The 15925-nt window shown below is 41.3% G+C and overlaps 1 protein-coding gene across 2 annotated transcripts in view; it reads right to left on the minus strand.

The window, feature by feature from the left end:
• LOC126475492 (uncharacterized) overlaps positions 1–15925 on the minus strand; it is a 206276-nt gene that overhangs the window by 38267 nt on the left and 152084 nt on the right. For both annotated transcript variants that reach the window (XM_050103397.1, XM_050103398.1), the window contains 3 exons: positions 2675–2854; positions 1489–1610; positions 1304–1403 (listed from right to left, as the gene is read on the minus strand). In XM_050103397.1, coding sequence (XP_049959354.1) covers positions 1304–1403; positions 1489–1610; positions 2675–2854 — 402 coding nt within the window. The remainder of the gene's footprint in view (positions 1–1303; positions 1404–1488; positions 1611–2674; positions 2855–15925) is intronic.

Consider the following 15925-nt stretch of genomic DNA (forward strand, 5'->3'; position numbering starts at 1 on the left):
TATTGGTTTGTTCTTTTCGTCGCCTTTTACGACTGGCAGAACATACCGGAGGCCTATTCTTTTCCCGGGCCTCCACGGGATTTATTATTATTATTATTATTATTATTATTATTATTATTATTATGAAATGATGGGGACAACACAAACACCCAGTCCCTGGGTAGTGAAAGTCCCCAACCCGGCCAGGGATCAAACCCGGGACCCCATGATCCAGAGGCAGCAATGATAACTGTACAAGCTCTTATATGTATTTATGGTGTAAGCTACTATATGTACACAAGGTGTTTCAAAATGAATATCAAAGTTTTAAGTCTTTGTAGCATTTCTTAGATAAGGAACACATCAAATGAAAGAGTTCCTCAAACATTTTTCTTACACATGTTCAATGTGAGCACCATTCTTCACAAAGCAAACATCAAGTCAATAGGTAAGTTCTTCCCAAACTAATGTAACTGTTGCAACAACTGCTTCAATCTTGTTCTTAAGTTGGGCAGATCAGTCGGTAGAGGAAGCAAGTGATCCTTTGTGAACTTCAAAAGGTAAAAATCACATGGCATCAAATCAGGTGAATGTCGAAGCCATTTGGAATAAGCTCTATCATCTGGGCCTCTGCGGCCAATGCAACATTCAGATATGGTATTTAACCAATCATATACTCATCCAGTGAGGCAGTGTTCCCTCCTGCTGCCAAATTAATTTCTGTGGTTCAACTTTACCCATTAGAGGGAAGACCCACAGTTCTAGTGCATCACGATAAGAAACACCACTTAGAATTGCATCAGAGTAAAAGGAAAGCCCATAAAATTTCCCTCAGGATATGGCACAAAAAAATAGGGGAGACTTGTTGCAACTGAACCATTTTGTGCCATTTGCTGGCAACTAGATATACACACTGTGTGTGCTCACATTTGCACTTAGGTGAAATGTCAGTTCATCACTGAAGATGACATTGTGAAACACGAAAAGATTTCTGTTCACTAGTCGCATCTTTGCTACTGGTACTTTGTGATGGCAGATGTATGAAAAGCGTATGCATGCAGGTATACAAACAAAACTGAGTTGCTATTTCATTTGATGTATTATTTATAATTTAAACTGAATGTAGTAAATGATATAAAGCCTTAAAACCCCCAATACTCTTTTGAAATACCTGGTATACTGTCTTGATTGCAAGCATAATGCCAAGTCCTACATTAGAAGTACATAGGTGTACAAACGGTAATTTATGGAACCAATAAAAATATATCAACCACCACCAAGTTTCACACATAAATTATTTTGAAACAATATTTTTTTTACTTACATCTGCACCCCTGTGAAACAGATTTAAACCTGCAAGTGCTCGGAGGTCAGTGGAAGTTCTTCTATGACCTCCAGAAACCTTAGCAATATCATTTACCAACCTGCAAGATGTCAGAGAGAATCAACATACTCAGCAATATGAAATCTAATGACTACTTTCAACAAAGCATTTTGTTAAGGACTAACTTCCTGCCTAGGGCTTTTGCTTCATCACCATAGTTTGTCCTGTCATACTCTTGTGCTAACTTCACATCATGAGTCCAGAACTTCCTTTGGGCTGCAGAGGTACTTGGTGCAACTGCCTTCAACTACATAAGAAAGAAAATACATCTTTAATTTGTACAAGATAAATTGTTTTGAGTAATACAGATGTGGCAATTAAGTACACTCTTTAATTTTATACGTAATAACTGGAACTGAGGACTTTTTCTTAGCTGAAACGCACCTCTCAGAAATGGGAGAGCACAATGACTGGGACAGAGCAGATGGGAAAGATGAGCAGCCAAACTATGAAAATTTGAAGTTTGGAAATAGGGAGAAGGATAAAATGACATACACTGAAAGATAGTACAGAAAGAGATGTAAGTGATGAACAAAAAATGCGGCACACTATGCAATTGAAAGTGATTTGTATTCCGTTTTACTTTTGAGTTTATTCATTTTCTTTATACATTTAACTTGCAACATTTTCTTTTTTCTCTCCTTTTCCCACTACCATATCTTGGCACGTTAGAGCATTTCCTGTCTTTCCATAATTAATTTTGATGGTTATTTACCACTTCTCAGTTTGTCTCACACTCATTATTTTGTGAGTCCCCTTTTCTGCTTTAAAGGTATCGTATCTAGTGACTTGGCACTTAACAATAAGCACATATTGCAATTTTTTAAGCAGTCTACTGCCTGTTGGATGTGACAACCTATTACACACTCTGTTACTTTCAATATCAAGTGGTCACTATCTAGTTAGCACTTTATGAACTAGAATCTCATGAGAAACATTAGCACTATGATGTACATGATTCCGTTAAGTAATTCAATACACATGTAGACAACATTACTGCAGAGATTTCAGCTTACAATTCTCAATACATTTATTGAACTGATGAAATCAAAATATGTTTTCAACACTGGGTGTCCAATTTATAAATGGCACATAATTAAAATAAAAGACATGTGAGGTATTATGAGAGCTGTTAAAAATTTTTTAAATTCTCTGAATATTTTATGCCTAAGTGATGTACTGCAAAACTATTGTATTTAAGCTGATTAATAGATTTTATCATATTTGTGTAGTAATAAGAACTACAAGATTCATCAGATTTTATTAAGCCTGCAGTCAGATAAGTGGAAATAAGAAACAAGTGCACCTTACCCTGAGTACAACAATGGCAGAAGCAAAAATGCATACAATGTTAACAAATGTTAAGCAGAGGCTTATTGCACCCATAATTCCAAGCTCAGTTACAGGATGATCTGCATATGTATGGGGCATCTTCACTTGGGGCACACTTCCGTAACTTGAATGTATGCATGTTAGTGCCCACAGAAGGCCCTAGTAATGAACAAAAAAAAAAATCATTAAACACTTATTTATAAGTAATTAATAGTTTTTGTACTAGTTCAAATTATTGTCTGGAATTTACTACAACCTTCATGCCTATTGTTGAATTCTCTGCTGCTTGATTGATTTGATTGACTTTATTTTGTGTTGTGTTCGATAGGTCCAACTGTGTTGGGTTCTTGAGGACGTGGAACGAGTCAGTTTTTAACAAATACAATATGATAATCTTATAGCATATACAGACATTTGAGTACATAATTATATAAAAATTTATACAATAAATTCTTTGAGCAGCATTACAGAAAAAAGAAAAAACATATTTTCTTAGAATCATTAAAGCACTACAGAAAACAGATACAGAGCACACAAATATACAGAGCTCAAGTATTCTTAGTGGCATTATGTCAACTTGTATTATATAATATTAAAATTTTACAATTTATTTAGTTAAAAATTCATCTAGACTGTAAAAAGCTTTTTTTAGCAGAAAAAATTTTAGTGCTTTCCTAAACTTACTCTTGTTATGAATCTCTGTCTTTATTTCAGGAGGAAGAGCATTGAAGAGTTTTGTTCCAGTGTAGTGGACACCCTTTCATGCCAAGCTCAAATTTCTATGCTCGATGTGTATGTAATTCTTCCTCCGTGTGTTATCCTCATGATAATTACTGTTTGGTTGAAATATCTCTATATTTTTACAAACAAAACACATGAGAAAAAATATATTGGCATGTTGTTGTGTGTATTTTAAGTTTTCGAAAGCTGTATCTATATGAGTCTCTTGGGCACAATCCACAAAAGCTTGAAATAGCCATAGTATGTCACTTTTTCAGTGTTAAGTTCAACACATGTGGTGACAACCTGTAAAGCATGTGTAGCAGAGCTAAGCCTCTTACAGAGATCTATAATATGTGAAGACCAGTTCATTTTCTTGTCAATGTCCACTCCAAGAAACTTTGTTGTTTCCATTCTTTCTATTGGCTGATTACCACATGTCACACTTATCTCTCTTTTTGTACAGAACTGAATAAAACTGTTCTTACTGGAATTTAATGAGAGACCATCAACCTTGAACTAATTAACCACATCTATGACTGAGTTCCTCAAGATTAATATCTGTTTTACTGCTCATAAAAATTGTGGTATCATCAGCAAATAATGTAAATTTACATGGCAGGCTTGCACATGACAGTATATCATTTATAAAAATCAGGAATAATAATGCCCCAAGAATTGAGCCCTGAGGCACTCCACATGTAATGGAAATCCATTCAGAATGTGAGGAAACATCACATACTCCACCTGAGCTATTCAAGACAACTTTTTGTTTTCTGTCTTGGAGGTACGACTAGCCAATTGTCTGCAACACCATTTATTCCTACTAATTTTGCTTTTTGCAAGAGAAACTGGTGATCAACACAGTCAAATGCTTTGGATAAATCACAGAAGACACCAAGTGCTAGCATTTTTTCATTAAGGGTTTCTAGGACTTCACTTGCAACTGCGTCTTCTGTTGAACGGCCCTTTTGAAGGCCAAACTGGTTCTTGCTGAGAACTCCATTCTTTATGAGATGATCAGTAATTCTTACATGTATTAGCTTTTTTAGAATTTTGGAGAAAGCTGTCAGCAAAGAGAGATTTATTTTTTTGTGGTTTTAGGGTGCACAACTACAGTGGTCATTAGCACCCAGACTAAATTATGAATGCACTGCAAGGCACAATGTTAAAACAGCAACTAAAAAGGACAACACAATAAAAGGCACATTAACAGGCAAGGGATTAAAAGAAAACAGCATAATCAAATGTCCTTAGACAGGTTTGTCAAGTGGATAAAACGAAGAACACGAGCAGCTACTCCTGGGTCATCCGCTAAAATTTCATCCAGAGTACATGGCAGGCCAAGATCAATGTGCAGTGTATTAAAATTCGGACAGGACGTTAAAATGTGGTGTACCATCAGCAATTGCCAACGTGGGCAGAACGGCGCCAGTGCAGCCATCAGCAGATGGCAGTGGCTGAACCGGCAGTGTCCAATCCGTAACCGGGCCAAAACGACCTCCTCCTGCCAAGAATGGCATGAAGAGGTCGTCCAAGCCATGGGGAGAGGTTTCAAGGCCCGAAGCTTGTTTTCAGTAAATGTAGACCAATCGGCATGCCACAGCGATAAAATGCGCTGACAAATGACCCTGCTAAAATCAGATGAAGGCACACAACAAGAAGCTGTCTTAGGCTGGAGGACCATAGCCTTGGCCGCAGCATCTGTAGCTTCGTTCCTAGGGATACCGACATGGCCAGGAACCCACATAAAGATGACCGGAGAACCATCGTCTGCCAGCTGCTGAAGAGAGCATTTGATCTGGTGCACGAAAGGGTGAACCAGATACAGATCACCGAGGCTCTGGATGGCTCTAAGGGAATCAGAGCAGATGACATAAGCAGAATGTCGGTGGCGGCAGATGTAAAGAACAGCCTGATAGAGGGCAAATAGCTCAGCTGTGAAGACCAAACAATGGCCATAGAGCCGGTATTTGAAACTGTGTGCCCCAACAATAAAAGAACACCCGACACCGTCATTGGTCTTAGAGCCATCTGTATAAATGAAGATTGTATTAATGAACTTTGAACAAAGTTCGACAAACTACGAGCAGAATACCGAAGCTGGGGTAACCTCCTTTGGGAGCAAGCTGAGGTCAAGGTGAACGTGAACCTGAGCCTGGAGCCAAGGTGGCATTTGGCTCTCGCCCACTCTAAAGGTTGCAGGGAGTGGAAAATCAAGTTGCTGGAGGAGGTCACGAAAGCAAACTCCAGGGGGCAGCAGGGCAGATACATACAACCTGTACTGATGGTCGAGAGAGTCGTCAAAAAAGGAACGATAAGACGGGTGGTCAGGCATTGATAATAGCCGACAGGCATACCAACAAAGCAGTATATTGCGCTGGTAGGTTAGTGGCAATTCACTGGCTTCAGCATGGAGACTCTCGACGGGACTAGTATAGAATGCTCTGATCGTGAGACGTAACCCCCGATGTTGTATAGAGTTGAGGTGGTGTAAGATGGACGGCTGTGCACAGGAGTATAGAAAGCTCCCATAATCCAGCTTTGAGCGGACGATCGACCGATATAGGCGAAGGAGGATGGTTCGATCCGCTCCCCACAAAGTACTGCTGAGAATACGGAGGACATTTAGGGAACGGGTACAACGGTCAGCCAAATATGACACATGTGGAGACCAGTTAAGTTTCCTGTCAAATGTAAGACCTAAAAATTTCGTTGTCTCCACAAATGGGAGAGCAATGGGACCGAGATGTAAGGACGGTGGCAGAAACTCTTTGTAGCGCCAGAAGTTAACACAGATCGTCTTCTCAGCAGAAAAATGGAAGCCATTGGTGACACTCAAGGAGTAAAGATGGTCAAGACAACACTGAAGACAGTGCTCCAGGAAACATGTATGCTGCGCGCTGCAGTAGATGGTAAAATCATCCACAAAAAGGGAGCCTGATGCATCACCTGAGAGGCAATCCATTATTGGATTGATCGCTATGGTGAAAAGAGCAACGCTCAAAACTGAGCCCTGTAGCACCCCATTCTCCTGGTGAAAGGTGTCAGACAGGATAGAACCCACACGTACCCTAAACTTTCGATGCATTAAAAATTCACGAATAAAAAGAGGGAGGTGACCGCGAAGGCCCCATGTATGCATGGTGTGGAGAATGCCTGCCCTCCAACAAGTGTCTTAAGCCTTCTCCAAATCAAAGAACACTGCCACCATCTGGCGCTTCCACAAGAAGTTACTCATAATGAAGGTTGACAAGGTAACCAGATGGGCAACAGCAGAGTGGCACCTATGAAATCTACATTGTACATTGGTAAGTAGGCGTCGAGATTCGATCAGCCAAACCAAATAAGAGTTAACCATTCGTTCCATCACCTTACAGACACAGCTGGTAACAAAAATGGGTCGATAACTGGAAGGCAAGTGCTTGTCCTTCCCCAGCTTAGGAATCAGGACAATAATAGATTCACGCCAGCATGTCGGAACATGACCCTCAATCCAGATGCAATTATAAGTATGAAGAAGAAAACCTTTACCTGCAGAGAAAGGTTCTTCAGCATCTGAATATGAATAGAATCTGGCCCTGGAGCAGAGGACCATGACCGGGCAAGTGCACTTTTGAGTTCCCGCATGGTGAATGAGGCATTATAACTTTCATGATTTGAGGAGTGGAAGTTAGGTGGCCTTGCCTCCTCTGCCTGTTTTCGGGGGAGGAAGGCTGGGTGGTAATGAGTGGAGCTCAAAACCTCTGCGAAAAATCAGCCAAAGGCATTGGAGACATCCTCAGGGGCCACAAGGACATCATTCGCGACCATGAAGCCAAAAACTGGTGAGTGGACCTTAGTGCCAGATAGCCAATGCAGGCTACCCCAGACAACAGAAGAAGGAGTAAAACTGTTGAAGGAGCTTGTGAAAGCAGCCCAGCTGGCTTTCTTGCTTTCTTTAATAACATGACAACACTGCGCACGTAATCGTTTATAATTAATACAATTCACTATCGTAGGGTGGCGTTTAAAGCTGCGTAAAGCACATCGAGGAGCACGTATAGCGTCTCTACATGCTCTACCAGTCCACCAGGGGACCGGTATGCGATGCGGAGAAGTAGTAGTATGAGGGATGGAGTATTCAGCAGCAGTGAGAATGACTTCCATGAGGTGTGCGACCTGACTATTGCAGCTTGCGAAGTTTTGATCCTGAAATGTCGCCATGAAAAGAGAAGAGCCCCCAGTCTGCTTTGGAGATGTTCCAACTAGTTGAGCATGGAGATGGGGTATGATGCAGTAGACAGATAACACAAGGGAAGTGGTCGCTCGAATACTTATCAGAAAGAGTGTACCACTCGAACTGACACGCAAGTTGGGTAGTACATATAGAGAGGTCTAAATGGGAATAGGCGTGAGTTGTGTCCGAAAGACAAGTAGGGGCACCAGTATTGAGGCAGACAAGATTGAGGTGGTTGAAAAGGTCTCTCGGGCAGGATGCTGGAGCGCCCCAAAGGGGATGGTGGGCATTGAAGTCTCCAGTCAACAAAAATGGTGCAAGTAGCTGAGCAAAAATTTGCATCATGTCTGCTCTAGTAACGGCAGACGATGATGGAGTGTAAACAGTACAAATGGAAAATGTGAAAGTGGGGAGAGTAATTTGGACTGCAACTGCCTACAGATCGGTGTGCAATGTGATGGGATTGTAGTAGATATCATCCCGGACCAGCAACATAACCCCTCCATGAGCCGGAATACCTGCCACAGGGGGACGTCAAAACGCACAGAGGTATAGTGTGCCAAGTCAATACGATTGCATGGGCATAGCTTTGTTTCCTGGAGAGCTACTACGAGTGGACAGTGCAAGCGTAGCAGCAACTTTAAGTCCACTCGGTTGGAGCGAATGCCACGAATATTCCAATGAAGAAGTGCCATCGTGAGAAGAAAAAGAAAAAGGAGAAGCAAGAAGGGGTCACCTCGAAGGCTGCTGAGGGCCTGGCTTCGAGCTAGCACTGCTGCCGCTATCAATAGGCAGAGAGTCATCGTCCATTTTTTCAATAGGTTTGTTGGCCACCTTGTTAAGATGGTCGGGAGGGGAAGCTTCATCCGCCAGTGTACGGCCAGATGTTTGGCTACCAGCAGTGCGGCCGGGCGAAATGGATGATGGCCTGGGGCGGCAACCGCTGGGTGGTGCAGAAGAAGAAATGCGCCGTGGCGGAGAAGGAGAACTTTTCATCCTCTGAGCCTTCTTGGAAGGTCGTTTAGTCGAAGTATTGGTTGATGGATGGGAGTTCAGGGTACGTAAGAAGTCTTCATGGGACGGTTCCTTCTTGAAGGCCTGGGGCGGCAACCGCTGGGTGGTGCAGAAGAAGAAATGCGCCGTGGCGGAGAAGGAGAACTTTTCATCCTCTGAGCCTTCTTGGAAGGTCATTTAGTCAAAGTATTGGTTGATGGCTTGGAGTTCGGGGTACGTAAGAAGTCTTCATGGGACGGTTCCTTCTTGAAGGCCCGTGCATCTGACTTCTGGGTCTTAGTCTTGGCAGAAGCTGATGAAGGTGCTTGCATCTTAGGGGTGACGGGAGGAAGAGGAAATGTTGACCGGGCGATCTTAGCACTGGCCGAATGGATGACCGTAGTGCTAAAGGTCAGATCGCATGTCTGTGTCAATACCTCCCTGGTAGGCCGAGGAGAGGCAAGGACCGTACTGTATTTCCCCACTGGGTGCAGCATGGGCTTCCTACTAGCAAAAAGCTTGTGAGCATCGGAGGTGGACACTTTCTCTTTGACCCGAATTTCCTGTGTACAGCATTTATCCTTTTAGATGGGACAGTCGCGAGAGCATGCTGCGTGGTCACCCTGACAGTTCACGCAATGAGGAGACGGCGGTGAACAGTCACCCTCAAAGGCGTCCCTGCAACAAGTGATGCATTTAGCCACATTAGAACAAGACTGGTGGGTGTGGTTAAAATGCTGACTCTGGTAGCAGCGCATAGGTGTCGGGACATAGGGGCGAACAGAAATAACCTCATAGCTGGCTTTGATGCACGACGGCAGCTGAACACTATCAAAGGCCAAGAAAGAGTCCTGGTCAGTACAAAGTCATTGTCGACCTTTTTCATGACCCTATGGACAGCTGTCATGCCCTGCTCAGCGAGGAAAGACTGAATCTCCTCGTTAGTCAATCCGTTGAGTGATCTAGTAGATACCACACCAAGCAACGAATTCAAAGTGCGGTGAACCACCACCCGGACAGGGAACGTGTACAGGAGTGTGGCCCAAAGGAGTTTTTGTGCCTGAAAGGCGATCTCAGTTTCCAACAACAAAGTACTGGTATGCATCCTGGTACAAGACTTGACAGATCCGGCTATGGCATCTACGCCATTCTGAATAACGGAAGGGTTTACAGATGAAAAATCCTTTCTGTCCTCAGATCTAGAAACTATGAGGAGCTTTGGGGCAGGCGGTAGTACTTTTGTCACTGGTGGCTGGTCAAGTTTCCATTTTTGGGCAGAAGTTGAGAGAGAAGAAGGAGAAGAGAAATCCATTGCGGATGAATCCCCCATGATTTCCAGCATCTCCGATGGCACGCTCCTTCCTTGTGGGAACCCTCTCAGAGGGCGCTCTCACCTTAGGTGAATGTTTACACCTCAGGTCACACTTCCCAAGAAAGAGATGGAGGGACCAACTGGCATGGGAGAGGGAGAGAGAGGACATGCTGTCTCAAATGCCGAGGCAGTGACCATAGGGTGGACAAGAAGGCAATGAGAAGAAGGCAAGGTAGAAAGTAAGAAAGACAGTGAGAGAGGAAGAAGGACAAAGAAAGGAAACAAACAAAGGAAACAAACAAAGGAAGGAAGAAACCAGAATAAGCGATAAACCAAAATGACCACAAATGTAAGTGGTTGAACCATCCGTCTCCGAATGCAGGCACAAACTACGCCCTTGAGTGGGAGGGACTCCTTTTAGTCACCTCTTACGACAGGCAGGAATATCTTGGGCATATTCTTACCCCGTACCCGAAGGGGGAACCAAAGAGAGAGGTCAATAGTCAGTTCAGCTTTATCGCCCTTTTTGTACTGGGGCTTCACAATGGCATACTTGAAAAGTCTACTGGGAACTACACCTTTCTGAAGGGAAGCATTTAAAATATGGTAGAGAATGTCCCTTATCCACACAAGAATATTTCAATAAATTACTAGATATATTATCAACCACTGCAGAGTTCTTACTTTTTAGAGAGTTTTTTTGAATTTCTTCTGCAGTTGAGGTTTTGTGGAGAATAGCTTCCATGTACTATGTGCCATGTTGGTACTGCAAAGAGCTGGAAGGAAAACTAGAGCCATTATTTTACCAAGAGGATGCAGCTCTTACTGTATGACTTACTAATAGTAACACTCTCTTCGGTAAAATATTCCAAAACTAAAATAGTGCCCCATTTACCTATCCAGTTGGCACTGCTCAGGAGGACGTTACCAGAAGAAGAAGGAAGAAAAAAGAAAAGGCCTCTTACAGGTGCCTTTCAGGCACAAATTAGAAAAATTTGAAAAAGGGAAATGGATAGGATGAAATTGGATATGGTACATATTATTGAAGTGTGATGGCAGGAAGAATCTAACATTCCACACTTAACCTGTAAAAGGCCTTTTTTCCTTTTTCTTCTGGTAACATCCTCCTGAGCATTGCCCAATTGGATAGGTAAATGGGGAACTATTTTAGTTTTTGGAATATTTTACTGAAGAGAGTGTTATTATTAGTAAGTCATACAGTAAGAGCTGCATCCTCTTGGTAAAATAATGGCTATAGTTTTGCTTCCAGCTCTTTGCAGTACCAACATGGCACATAGTACATGGGAGCTATTCTCCACAAAACCTCTTGAGTCACTACAAATAATATATGGTTCTAATGTACACTAAACGTTAGGCACAATTTTTAGAAAGAAAACCAAAACCAAAAACTTGATTCATATGATGATAGGTGACAGTACCTCCCACAAAACTCTACAAGGTATAAAAAAAAAAAAAAAAAAAACAGATTCCTCACACAGTGAAGTAGAAGAAGAAGAAATAGGACTATAGATAGAACAACCTTGTAGTGACTCCTACATGCTGATACTGCAGTTGGCACGTATGATAGTCACTTGTGCAGTCCGCAACTCGTGGTCTTGCGGTAGCATTCTTGCTTCCTGCGCACGGGGTCCTGGGTTTGATTCCCGGTGGGGTCAGGGATTTTCTCTGCCTCGTGATGACTGGGTGTTGTGTGTTGATCATCATTTCATCATCATCATCATCATCATCATCATTGACTCGCAAGTCACCGAAGTGGCGTCAACTTAAAAGGACTTGCAATACGGCGGCCGAACTTCCCCGCATGGGGCCTCCCAGTCAACAATGCCATACGATCATTTCATTTAATTTCACTTGTGAAAATCCCACGTGTTGTTTGGCACAGTTTGTGTGCAAGTGCGAAGACAGAAGAATGTCATCCTGATGCTGAGAATTTTCATAATTTGGAGCATGATGATATGCCTGTAGTCACACACCACATTTGTTCTTAGAATAACAGAGCAACTACTGATTTTTACTCTTTGTTAGAAATGTTCTGTTACTCTTAATAAAAAACAATGCCTGCACCTAACTCAGTAATTTGGTTTTGGGAGTTAATAAATCTGTGTAAGTTCCATCTCATTTTTCATTGAATGGAAGATTGAGTATGGTATGGTTCCATGTAATTACACATCCCATCAGTGGTGACCCAAATAAGAATTTTTGTTGTACATGGTTAACAAACAGTGATGGAATCATCAATGGCATTGTGCCTGGCACAATTCTATATTGTGGTTCGTTCAGGTGGAGGACAGAAATTCCTACACCGATATAACCGATAACACTAAATTTTAAAACTTCCTGGCAGTTTAAAACTGTGTGCCGGACCGAGACTTTAACTCAGGACCTTTGCCTTTCGCAGGCAAGTGCTCTGCTATCTTAGCTATCCAAGCACAACTCATGACCTGCCTTCACAGCTTCAATTCTGCCAATACCTCGTCCTACCTTCCAAACTTCACAGAAGTACTAGCACTCCTGGAAGAAAGGATATTTCGGAGACATGGCTTAGCCACAGCCTGGGAGATGTTTCCAGAATGAGATTTTCACTCTGCAACAGAGTGTGTGATGAAATGAAACTTCTGGCAGATTAAAACTATGTGCCGGACAGAGACTCGAACTCAGGACCTTTGCCTTTCGCGGGCAAGTATTTTATGAGCCTCGGTCCAGCACGCAGATTTAATCTGCCAGTAAGTTTCATATCAGCACACACTCTGCTGCAGAGTGAAAATCTCATTCTGGAAACATCCCCCAGGCTGTGACTAAGCCATGTCTCTACAATATCATTTCTTCCAGGAGTGCTAGTTCTGCAGGCTTCACGAAGAGCTTCTGTGAAGTCTGGAAGGTAGGAGATGAGGTACTGGCAGAATTGAAGCTGTGAGGGCGTGTCATGAGTTGTGCTTGGGTAACTCGAATGGCAGAGCACTTGCCCCCACGAAAGGCAAAAGGTTCCGAGTTTGAGTCTCGGTCCGGCACACAGTTTTAATCTGCCAGTAAGTTTCACATCGTTGCACAGTCCACTGCAGAGTGAAAATCTCATTCTGGAAACACTAAATTTTCTTTGGTTGTAAGCTAGCTCAACCGTCGATATGCTATGGTGGTCCAAGACATAATAACAGTTCCTCAGACAGAAACTACCTATGACAAACTTAAAAGCAGGGCTCATATGTCATTTAGTAGCTTTACAGGAAGATTGCATTCACCAGGTATTATCTAAAGAAGAAATGGCCAACAGAAAGCCCTCACAATACTTTCACTATCTTCACAACAAAGTAGACATCAGCACCATTCCTGACATCCTCATGTGCACAATTTGGAGCTACTGTCTGCAGTTGCAGAACTTGCTGGCTCTGATGTACAGAAGACATGTCAAGGCTACAATTTGCTTATCTAAAATTCTGTCACAATTAAATAATACTTTGTAGAGCGTTTACTTACTTGAAATTTGTCAGACTTCCAGTATTTACATCTACTATAACTCTCATAAATTTTTAATCCATTTTGAATTACCCTTTCTCTCACCTATTACTTACTTTAGATCCCTTCACCAAAAATCTACGTCCAGTGGTTGGAAGAAAATATAAATCACACCTGCCTACAAAAGAGTAACACTGTGTCAAATTTTACCATCCACCATCATTCACACTGATCTGCTGTAAAATAAAATTCTAGGATGTATTCTGAGATCAAACTAAATGAATTATCTCAAAACCAGTGACATCCTTCATGCCAATCTGCATGGAAAATACCATCATATGGGGCATGACACAAACTTTGTTACTAGGTTGAGGATTTCTTGGTATGGATGGGAGTCAGTGTTACCACACTTGTAAAGAATCTTCAAACATGCCCAGTGCAAGTGTGATGGTTGGGCTCCATGCAGTTGATGATGCATATTACTAACCTGGCAGATAATATTAACAGGAACCTCAGATGCTTTGCAGATCATACAGTTATCTATAATGAAGTATTATCTGTAAAGAAGCTGCACCAGTACCCCAACAGATTTTGTTAAGAAATCAAAGTGATGCGAATATAATCAATTTGTTTAACTGTTCAGTAATTAAAATGGTTCAATTCAAAAAAATCCAGTAATGTAGTGGGCAGTCAAATGAAAATGAGACAGACGGAAAAAAGTATGTAAACAGTTTATCACCACCATAACTATTAACACATTTATTGTACCGTGAGACAAGACAGTCAATCCCTTCATGGAAAAAATGTTTGTGGTTGCCTACAGAACCACAGTTGTACCCAGGCATGCACCTCTCCATCCAAAGAAAATCAATGACAATGAATGTCTTTTTCATGGCTCCAAAAATATGAAAATCACATGGGGAGAGATTGGGACTGCATGGAGCATATGTAAGGACTTCACAGTGAAATCTTTGTATCATAGTCAAAAAACCTTGGTAACACATGGCCCCTTTCCTTTTTACCATCTGTCTCATTTTCATTTGACTATTCCTTGTAGTAGCCTATGACTACATTGTCAATTATTTAAAATCATGATCAGTCAACTCGTACAAATACTTAGACGCAGTATGTGGGAATTCAAAATGGAATGATCAAAGAGGCTCAGTTGTGGACAGAGTAGTTAGCAAACTTGGCTTCATTAGTAGGTTACTGAAAAAACTTAATTGGTCTATGAAGGAGACTGCTTACAAAACATTTGTGCAATCATCCCTAGAATATTACTGAAGTGCATGGGATCTCTACAAAACAGGACAAACAAGACGATAATAAACATATACTGAGAAGGGCAGCAATTTGTTTGACACATGGGATACCAGCATAATGATACTGAAAAATCTAAACTGGCAGACACTTAAAAATAAATGTCAACTGTCTCATAAAAGCTTCCTTACAAAGTTTCAATTTATCTAGGAATATACTACAGTTCTTTACATACTGCTCCCACAGCATTCTCAAAGACAATGTTAGATTAATTATTGGTTGCAAAGAGACATTTTAGCGACCATTTTTATTACACTTGATATGAGAATGGAATGGGAAGAAACCCTAATACATGGCACAATAGGAAGAACCATGTGCCATACACTTCTCTGTAGATGTAAATGGATAACATGCATCTTGTGCTGAAACAGAAGCCTCTACCTAATTCTGACAGAAGCATTGTGAATTCACAGTGTGTTACTTATACTGTGGGTAGAAAATAAAGCATTAATTCAAACTAAAAAAAACATGGGATAAGTTCAATTGAGTTTGCAGGCTGTGGTACTGTAAAAAATCATGACCAATTAAATTGTGTGTCCATTAAAATTTATGATTACTTCCAGGCAGTGGCAGCAAACATTGCACTTCCTAATGCACAAGCAAATACTGATGCATTATATTTACTGTCATGAACACTGTTTGTTGTACCAGCTGGCCCAGGTTTATTATATGAAGGCACTAAGTAGAGTTCAGAATCAGCCTGCTCCACAGAAGTAGAGTTGTACTAGTTATAATGATATTTCTAATTGAATATTAAAATCTTATATTGACTCAACAGGGCAATATATGAAATTTTTGAATCAGTTGATTTCTCAATGAATGTTTTCTGACTTTAGAAATTTGTAGTAGTGACATATGTATGAAAAATAAAGAAATCACCTCTACTCAGGGGTCCATTTAACTTCTAGCTGCCTTTTTTTTTTTTAAATAGGTGTTAATCATAAGGTGACTGTGGCTTGTTCTTAGAATTACAACAAAATACATTACTTTCCCACTGAATATAATACATCCCATTCACAAGAGAAAAATATGCCAGTCAAGACTAGTATTAGTGACAAGTAGATTCTTGATCATAGTAATGTTGATAGCATCATTGCCTACTGCTTCAGAAGAGTGTCTCATTGGTGCTTTTTTTGTTTATTTTCACTTTTCTAGGTGCACACATAGACATGTTATCGACATACTTGCAGAGGAT

This window comes from Schistocerca serialis, chromosome 4 (assembly GCF_023864345.2).
Source record: "Schistocerca serialis cubense isolate TAMUIC-IGC-003099 chromosome 4, iqSchSeri2.2, whole genome shotgun sequence".
NCBI classification, from domain to species: domain Eukaryota; kingdom Metazoa; phylum Arthropoda; class Insecta; order Orthoptera; family Acrididae; genus Schistocerca; species Schistocerca serialis.